The sequence below is a fragment of the Verticillium alfalfae genome, genomic scaffold (assembly GCF_000150825.1).
Source record: "Verticillium alfalfae VaMs.102 supercont1.5 genomic scaffold, whole genome shotgun sequence".
Lineage (NCBI taxonomy): Eukaryota > Fungi > Ascomycota > Sordariomycetes > Glomerellales > Plectosphaerellaceae > Verticillium > Verticillium alfalfae.
The window spans coordinates 699,280-708,360 of NW_003315034.1; the positions used below are offsets into that span (position 1 = coordinate 699,280).

At 58.2% G+C, this 9,081-nt stretch overlaps 2 protein-coding genes across 2 annotated transcripts; one reads left to right on the forward strand and one right to left on the reverse strand.

The window, feature by feature from the left end:
• Positions 1-760: 760 nt before the first annotated feature.
• VDBG_04536 (lipase) lies at positions 761-2,949 on the forward strand (the record flags this gene model as incomplete). Its single annotated transcript, XM_003004884.1, has 4 exons — positions 761-811; positions 913-1,944; positions 2,033-2,846; positions 2,885-2,949. The coding sequence occupies 4 exons, from the start codon at positions 761-763 to the stop codon at positions 2,947-2,949; spliced, it is 1,962 nt and encodes a 653-aa protein (XP_003004930.1).
• A 1,222-nt stretch (positions 2,950-4,171) lies between these two features.
• Positions 4,172-7,960, reverse strand: VDBG_04537 (Fso1; the record flags this gene model as incomplete). Its single annotated transcript, XM_003004885.1, has 4 exons — positions 4,172-4,647; positions 4,697-5,385; positions 5,437-7,152; positions 7,281-7,960. 4 exons carry the CDS (start codon positions 7,958-7,960, stop codon positions 4,172-4,174), a joined length of 3,561 nt encoding a protein of 1,186 aa, XP_003004931.1.
• Between the last annotated feature and the right edge of the window lie 1,121 nt (positions 7,961-9,081).

Sequence of the window (9,081 nt, forward strand, 5' to 3'; positions counted from 1 at the left end):
TGCCGACGCAGATGACGGCGACCATGAGATTCAGTCCGAGCATGACGTCGCCAGGTGATTGTCGATGAGGACGATGAGGATGAGGACTGAGCATAGGGGCGTCACGGCGGGGCAGCAGGGCAGCGTGGCAGCAGCACGCCATGTACAGTGTATAGCACAGGAACGAAAAAAGTCTAGGGGTCCAAGGAAGCGATCGGGGTGTTCTCGTGGTTTCGACAGCAAGTAGCTTGAGGTTTCCTCGTCTTCACGTCTGACGAGACGTTGCATTGGAAGCTCAGAGGCACGATAGTCCAGGCCGATGAGCGCATCAATCTAACGGGCATTTTCAATTCCTGCGAGCCTGGCTGAGCTAGCTCGTCCAGCAGACAGCGAGTAGCCACTGGCAGCAACGCAAACCGCAGGAGCTTAGGGTTTCTGGTCACTGTGAATACAAATGGAAGCAGAGCATCATCACATGTCGGCCAGGGGAAGCTCAGCAGCCAAAGCGGGGCGGTGGGGGAAGCATGTGCTGTAGCTACAGTGCTGGCCGACCTAGGTACCCAGTACAGTACCCAAGGTACCTACCCTGTAGGTAGGAACCAACAGCAGCTGCAGCAATCGTCAACAGCCTTGGAATGATGCAGCACCAAGCCACCTCTCGCATCCTCGGCTCCCCAAGGCCCGCGATCCTCGCTCCTCGTCTGTTCACCTCTGCACAAACTGTGATTATCCATACCCGAGAGTCCTATCAGATGGTCGACGGCACACCTGCTATGCCATCATGGGGGTAGTCCTTACGTTGGTGTTTGACGTGGTGCGCTTCTGGCACAGAGTACGGCTCCCTTCTCGTCCCCTGCCCCTCCTCGATCCCCATGTCCTTGGCTCGCCGACCCTGTTGACCAACGACGCCAACTGACACTCTCCTACCTGCAGAAACTCAAGGAATGGTACGCACGAAAGAGCCCCGTCGAGCTCTGGCTCGACCTGCTCCGCAACGCCGAGGCCTTTGAGGACTGGGAAGAGGCCGCCCTCCACCTCGACAACCTCCTGGGGCTCGACCTCTGGCGCAACAACCCGACGTCCAAGTACTACGACTACCGCCTCATCCACGAACGCCTCAACTCCTTCCTCGAGGCCAACGAGGACGCTGACGTCAACCACCTCGTCAACCTGCTGCGCTCCGGCCTCGTCCGCAACCTCGGCAACATTAGCTCGCCAAAGCTCTACAACCGCGCCTTCGCCGGCACAAAGTACCTCATCGAAGAGTACGTCACCCACGTCGCCGAGGCCGTCGACGATGTGACGGCCCTGCCGACGACGCCGCCCGCCGTCGAGTCGCCGTCGCGCAGCGGCACCGGCAACACTGTCAACAGCACCAGCAGCAACGACAAGGGACGCCCCCCGACGGCGACCATCGTCAGCGCCGCCGCCGCAACGCTGACGAACCAGACCAAGCTCGACTTCATCCACGACACGCGCCAGGCCTTTGGCCGCAGCACCCTCGTCTTCCAGGGCGGCGCCATCTTCGGTCTCTGCCACCTCGGCGTCGCCAAGGCCCTGTTCCTGCGCGGGCTGCTGCCCCGCATCATCACCGGCACAGCCACCGGCGCCCTCATCGCCGCGCTCGTGGCCATCCATACCGAGGAGGAGCTGCCGGCCGTGCTCAGGGGCGACGGCATCGATCTGTCTGCCTTCTCCCCCAAGGCCGCGGCTGACGACGGGTCCGTCGCGAAGCAGTCGTTTGCGTCGCGGTGGCAGACGCTGCTGCGGAGGGGCAGGCGGTTCTGGAAGGAGGGCTACTTCCTCGACGTCAAGGTCCTCGAGGACTGTGTGCGGGCCAATGTTGGCGACCTGACCTTTGAGGAAGCCTATAACCGGAGCAAGCGCGTCTTGAACATCACCGTGGCCACGGCTGGCCAGGGCGGCGTGCCGACGCTGCTCAACTACCTGACGGCCCCGAATGTGGTATGTTATTTGCTGTGATGTCCAGACCGAGACCCTTTTTCTTTCTTGTCCGATTTCAAAGAAAAAGAGTCCATACTGACACAGACAGCTCATCTGGACGGCAGCCGTGGCCTCCAATGCCTCGTCAGCAAGCCTCTACGGCCACCGCGAGACGACGGTCCTCTGCAAGGACGCCCAGGGCCACATTGTCCCGTGGGCGCCCGCCAACACAATCGACTTTCGCCACTGGACGCACGTGTCCTACTCGGAGCGCGAGTCACCCCTGCTACGCATCGCCGAGCTCTTCAACGTCAACCACTTTATCGTCTCTCAGGCCCGGCCCTACCTCATCCCCTTTCTGCAGAGCGACATGCACGGGCCCTCGCTCCTCGAGACGCGCAGCAAGACGACCACGTCCGTCACGGCCTTTCTCGTCCGCATGGTCGGCCTCGAGCTTCGCCACCGCCTGCGCCAGCTCGACACGCTGAAGATGCTGCCGGCCAGCATCCGCCGCTTCCTCGTCGATGAGCGCGTCCCCGGCGCCGCCCTGACCCTCCGTCCCCCGAGGTCACGGCCGGCGACTTTGTGGCGCCCTGCTCGGAGACGCCCACGCGCGAAGACGCCTCGACTACTGGATCCTCCGCGGCGAGCGGCAGGCGTCTGGCCCGCCGTCGCCGGCCCTGCGCGTCCGTGCGGTGGTCGAAAAACAAGCTCGACACGTCCTACCAGAAGGTCAGGCGCTTCAAAGCCGGGGGCCTGCGGCGGAAGGGCTCCGTCGCCGGGCCGGGCAGCATGGAGAAAGAGGCTCTGGGCGGTGGGGGGAGGTAGCATGCGTAGCAATGCGAAACTTCCAGACGCAAGCGCTCGTTACCACAGAGTATACTGTGATATCCATGTCGAGGTATCTGATATGCGGACTGCCTGTACGAGGTTCGTAGGGTCCTTTATCGTCGCCGCCCAGCGTCTCAACCTGGCGGTCGTTGTCCGCGTGTCTCGAAGACGGTGTCCTCTTGGCAGCCCAGCTAGGTTCGAATGCCGCCGCGGTGTGAGCGTCACATTGGCTTCGTACATGCTCACCCTAGAGTGCCGTTCGTGTCGACATTCGAAGAACCGGGGGGCTCGTGGCCAGCGTGACAGGTGCCGAGCCCACAGTCAAGTGTCATCGTCATCATGGCCTTATTCATCTACCCGATGCTCGTTTCCCTGTCACATGCATCAAATGTGCCTATTACCACACTTCATAATGATATGCCTAACACTAAATGGCACCTGCAATGATGATAGCAAATTTATCATCATTAGCCGTGAGCATACTCATAGATCTATACAAGAAGGACATAGCCAAGATTACTATAGTAATGCTCATCCATATTTCATAGTAGCCTGCTTATAATCGTGAATATTTTATTCCTAGCTATGAGCATGCTTATAGAATAATACGAGAACAATATAGCTGAGGCTACTATAGTAATGCTTATCTATATTTCATAGTAGGTCGCTGATGATAGTAAATTTATTATCATTAGCTATGCGCATACCTTTCGATCTGCATGAGAAGAACATAGCTGAGATTACTATATCGATGATGATCTATATTCATCATAGTCTATTGATGAGGTTACTGCACTCAGCTTGAGGTCTACCTCTTCGAATATAATATCCATCTCGCTGGCTAACGTTGGCGCACGATCACAAACCAAGCCGAAATCGAGACGCATGGGTAAAGGTGCAGAGCCAAGGCCTAGAGCAACATCGAAACCGCTAGCTCGTGGTGGATTTGACGGGCCACCTGGGCTGAGTTCGATCTCGAGATGCCACTCTTGGAGGGGCTCGCGGAAGCTCCTCCAGAGTCGTTGTGCGCACGACTTGTGATTCCGATAGGTCCTTTTCAGACTTCAGTAACTAGCGTGTGCCCCTTGTTCATCCGCCTGAATATCTTGACGAGGATCATATACTTGACTCTGGTAAATGCCGGATAATGCCACCATGAAGGCAACAATGGTGAATGGGCCCACACAGGCGCACATATGAGCCACGCAGACACTGAAAAGAAGTATATCGCTGAATGCTATATGAAGAAACTCATCGAGAGGCTCAAAATCACCACCGAAATCCGGGATCCGACCAAAGATGGAATAGACACCTCGGCGCCGACAGAAGACGACCAGAACCATGACGCGACACAGCCACCCACCCCCAGACTTACATTCCTTCCCCACCACTGCTTCATCCCGTCGCAAAAGCTCTCTTACCGCCCGAATTCCAGGTGCGGCACAATCACTGGTCCGTACTTTGTCGGTGCCGTGAAGGCTCCGTCACCTTGGACGACAAAGTCAATGGCCAAACTCAGTTTGTTGAGCCCCTGCTGCCCTCCGTTGATGACGGACCCAGCCGAGGAGAAGTTCGACGAGGCTACAGCCTCGGGGTCGTAGGCTACGCAGGCAATATAGTTGCGACGGCCCATGAGCTTCTTCAGCTCGCGGGGGGAACCTGACGCATCGGTGTGGAAGATCTCCATCATGTCCTCCTTGGTGTCGGTCACCTCATGGTTAGACTTGTGGCCGTTCTGGGGCACGTAGAGAGACTTTTGATTATGGAGCAGCTTGAGGATGTAGTTCTGAGCTGGTTGAGCTACGATAGGAGAGGTGATGACCTGGTACATTGTCTTGTGGTCGCTGGGGTGTGACGGGTCGTGGACGAGACCGGCACCAGCACAGCTGACATCTGATGAGAGTTAGCAGTGATCCATCGCGAATCAATGTGCGTGAATTACCTCCAGACAAGAATGTCATGCGCACGCCCTTTTGCTGGGCAATGCCTTGCAAGGTTCGGATGAAATAGGTCCTCTCGAGGTCCTTGGTCTCATGCGTCCACATGTCCTTGAGCACCTCAGCGAGATCGATCTCGCCGAACTGGTTCAGTACACTGCCCATGAGACCACCCTTTCCGACAGCTTTCTTCACCTGCGAGAAACCGGATGCGACGACTTCCTTGCCGCCGACTATACCAGCTACAGAGCTCGTCACCTTGCCGAGCACGTTGTAACCAGAGTTGACCACCTTTTTGCCGGTTGTGACAGCTGTGGCCAAACTCTCCACTGCTTCCAAACGCGGATAAACAAGCGGTACAGACACCAGCCATATACAGTGCTGTACGCTGGGAGGTAATGTAGCGACCTTGGGAAAGATGCCCTGATATGTCGGGCCAGCCATTACGCGGCTCTGGTTTCTTTCCGACCGACAATCAGGTCCAACAACGACCACAGCCGGCCCAAGGTACTTGACAAAGTGCCAGCCTTGACCAGTGATAGTAAACAGGTCGAGATCGTTGCTGACGTTGCGGAGGATTTCAACAGTCGTGTGGTGCTGGAAGAGAAGATACATCTCAACGGCAATGCGGCCAACGTTTTTGAACATTTGCGACTCTTGCATATACGGGGGATATGATCCGTAGCCGTCAAAGCTGAGAAGGGTTAGGTCTAGCATATGCAAGGAGGGGAAAGCAGTAGCTTACATATCGTGGTCGTCAACCTGCAGAACGTGAGGGATCTGGGCGAACGCCTCTCGCAGATACGGCTGGTCAAAGTGACTTGTGTAATAGTGAAAGTATGCGTGGGAGACATCTTCCTCGTGTCGTGCGGTCCAGGGTGCCTTCTTTCGGTTTTCCTTGCCGCTCATGGCGAGCCACTGCTTCAGCAATGGCACCTCCTTCCATAACCTGTCACCATAGATCTGATCACCCAGGCCAAGCTGAACATGAAAGCCTCCGCAGTCAATGTTCTTCTGGAGTACATCCTTCCACATGAAACCGACGCCACCGAGCTTCGCCCTCTCGGCTTGGTTGGTTGTTGCAGCAAAGTCATTATTGGAATGAGCAATGAACCTCCAGCCCGTCTCATACCGGCCCGCAATGACGAATTCGTATCGCGTGCAGCCTAGGTGAGACGTGACGGCATACGTCCATCTCTGGGTGCCTCCTTCACCCATTGGCAGCTCAATACTGTACTTGTAGAAGGACCATCGCTGGTGGGTGAAGATGTTGTGAGGCTGCAGTTGGCGCGGGTTCGGTGAAAGGTCCGCACTCAAATGCAGGTGAATCGTGGGCGGTTGAGGCGCATCTGTCACAATGAGAATGCTTCCCAGCCACAGCCCACGCTCGATATCCATGTTGCAGTAACGCAAATATGGCCCAAAATACACCCCATTCGTCGGCTGAATCTTGAACATGTCCACTCCGGCGCTCGGAGGCGGTCCAGAAAAGCCGGCAGCAGATGGTGTCTGAGAAGCAGCAACGCTCATGATGCTCTCAGCATATCCCGGCGTCTGCGGTGAGAACATGGGTGACGCCATGGGCTGTTTGCCAAACATCGGGGAAGCGAGAGGATTGCCATAGGTGGAAGCTGTCGGTGAGAGCGGGGCCGACTCATGGTGAATCGGGTTGGGACCCTTGGGAAACTCCCATTGCGTAGCCTGGCTCGCTAGGTGGATGTAGTAGTACTGACCCGAGTTCTGGTCGAGATGAGCGATCCAGCCCTCAGGAAGGGGAGGCGGCGAGCTCGGGCCGGCTCCTCCCTGGAAGCCAGGAGTCACTGGCGTTTGAGCTTGCACGGGCTGACCGTTTTGTAGCTGTTGAATTTGCGCTTGTTGATGCGGCTGCTGCTGTTGTGCCTGCTGCTGCTGCTGCTGCTGCTGCTGCTGCTGCTGCTGAAGTTGTTGAGGTTGCTGCTCGAGAGGTCTAGGATCGTTGGCGAAAGCAGGATGCCCGGGGTGTTGCAATGCGGGCGAGGCTAGCCCGGCCGCTTGAGGCCCGACGCTCGCGGGCTTCTTTGGGGGAGATTGCGCCGCACTGGACGAGGGAGCCGGCGTAGAGTTTGTACTTGTCGGCTGAGGGCGTTGCTTCTCGGCAGGGTACGCGTTGTTGCGGCCCGGGTTGACACTGGAGTATGCGGGCGGCGGGTCATTGTGACCAAGCCGCTGGAAGTCTTGCTCGAGGACGCTGACTTGCAGAGCCGGCTGGTCAGACTGGGCCGCTTGCTGGGGTGGCGGGCTGAAGGTAGGCTGGGTCGGACTCGCGACAGGGTTGGAGCCCTGGTACACGGTAGGAGGGCCATGGGGCTGGTTGTCGGGCGACTCGGTCGGCGTCCAAGGTCGCGCTGGGCCGCGGGGCGCACCGCCGTATTGCGCGAGTCTCTGGGAAGCCGCAGCGCTCTGAGCATGCTGAGCTTGCAGGCTGGTCAAGGTGGCGGTACCCGAGATTCCGAGGCGGCGTAACGGGCCTCGATGCTCGCGGGTATGACACAGGTTCGACATGGGGTCTCGGGCGGAGGAGGCGAGCCCCGGCTCGCGCGGGTCGTCGACGTTGAGGCGGTTGAGGCAAAGCGGTTGACGCTGTTCTCGCTGCTAGGCATCCTCAGTCTCTCTGGGTCTTGCGCAGGGCGCCCGTGAGACAGGTTGGAAGAGGAGCCGGAGGAGCTGGTGGTAGAGCCAGGGGCGGGGTAGTATGGCTTCTTTGTGTAGCTCGGATAATTCGTTGTAGCAGCGACCGGCGCGTGCTGTTCAGACGGCTTCAAAGGCTTCGCAAACAAGCCACCCTCGTCACCGTCAGGGCTGGCGGGATCTGTCAAAGGGCGGGGCGCTGTGCCACGCCTCTCAGCCAAGGTAGGGCTCTTGGTCTCGACGGGGCTGGTCAGGCGAGGGCTCGTGTCGTTGTAGTCAGAGCCATAGCGTTTGGGGGCAGCAACGGTAGGTCTGACGGGCCGAGTGCTGGGCTTCAGATCGTCGTCCTCTGGGTACGGCAGCGGCGCAGCGGAGCTTGAGGCACCGGGAGGCAACGGGAAAGAGTGCTTGGATGCCGGGGTTAAAGACGAGGACGATGGCGGCGGCGGGTATCTGAAACGCTCTGATGATTGCTTCTCAGCAGGAGGGCTTTGAGGTTTGAAAATGCGCAGAGGTTCTACGGTAGGGCTGTCGCAGTTGTCCGAGTCGGCGGGCTTGCTGAGGAAGAGCTCCTCGTCGTGGGCACTGCGAGTACGCTCCATGATGAGAGCGGCGACTGGCTGTGCCTGCTCACAAGTGTCTCACGCAGCTTGCGCAGGTACGCGGGCAAGATGCAGCGCAGAATGCGATGCCGAGCTCAAAAAGAAAAAGTTATTTATAGGAGCCTAGAGGCGGTCGCTTTTGCGGCCGGCCCAGGTGTCAGGTCTGATGCTTGTGGTTGCGGACTGCGAAGCCGAAGCAGGGCGGGGAGAAGCGGGGTTTGTTGGAGTCGTGTCTTGTCCCACTGAGGTCGCTGTGCTCGGCTTGTTCTAGATGGCTTCGCTGGCGAGCTGCGACGACGTCGTCGTCAGGAGCGAGAGACAAAGATGGTCAGGAAAGAGCGAGACGACGCAGAAACGCGAGATGGGTAGAAGGAGAGAAAAGTCGCGACCTTAGGAATATGAACGTGGCCGACCGACCGACGGGATGGGATGGGGAGGGGGGTAGGGCCAGATCTGAGAGGGCCAAGTGTGCTGCGGGAGACAGGGATGGCCGGGACCTTCGACAGCTCCAGGGCGCATATTCGATTGCTGAGTGACTGGCCTTGTCCAGGACCCCCCGTGCGAACCGTACCCATGATGGTACCCAGTTCACCATTCAGGTTGAGCCGCGCAAGCTTCAGCGGCACTGACTGGCTCCTGGCTGGTTGATGCAAGTCGGTGGGAGGCGAGTAGAGGCATGGTGATTGGGCGGTTGCGATGGGCGCTTAACGAATGGGACCAGGAGTTCAACGGCAAATGACAGCTGCGTGATGGGTGTCCTAGGCTCTGGACCGGCTGGGCTGTGTACTGTGACTCCCGGCTTTTGGCTCCCTTGGGCAGTTGTGCAAGCGCCCGGCCCATCCCGGAGCACGTGGATATGGCTGTTCGTGGTTGGCGGACATGCTAGGTAAAAAGTAGGTGTGGACATTGGACGCTGAAGCTGTGCGAATGAACAGACGGTCATGTTGGATAACTAGGTCGATGGAATGAGGTTGTCGTTGAAAGAGGAGATGGGACGGATACAGTTCAGGGCAAATCGAAAATCGATGCGGTCAGTTCAGAAGTCGATGAGAAGTTCGGGGCAGGGACATGGGGCAAGGAAACAGCTTGGGGCAGGGGCAGCTAGGTGTGAACAGGGGAGG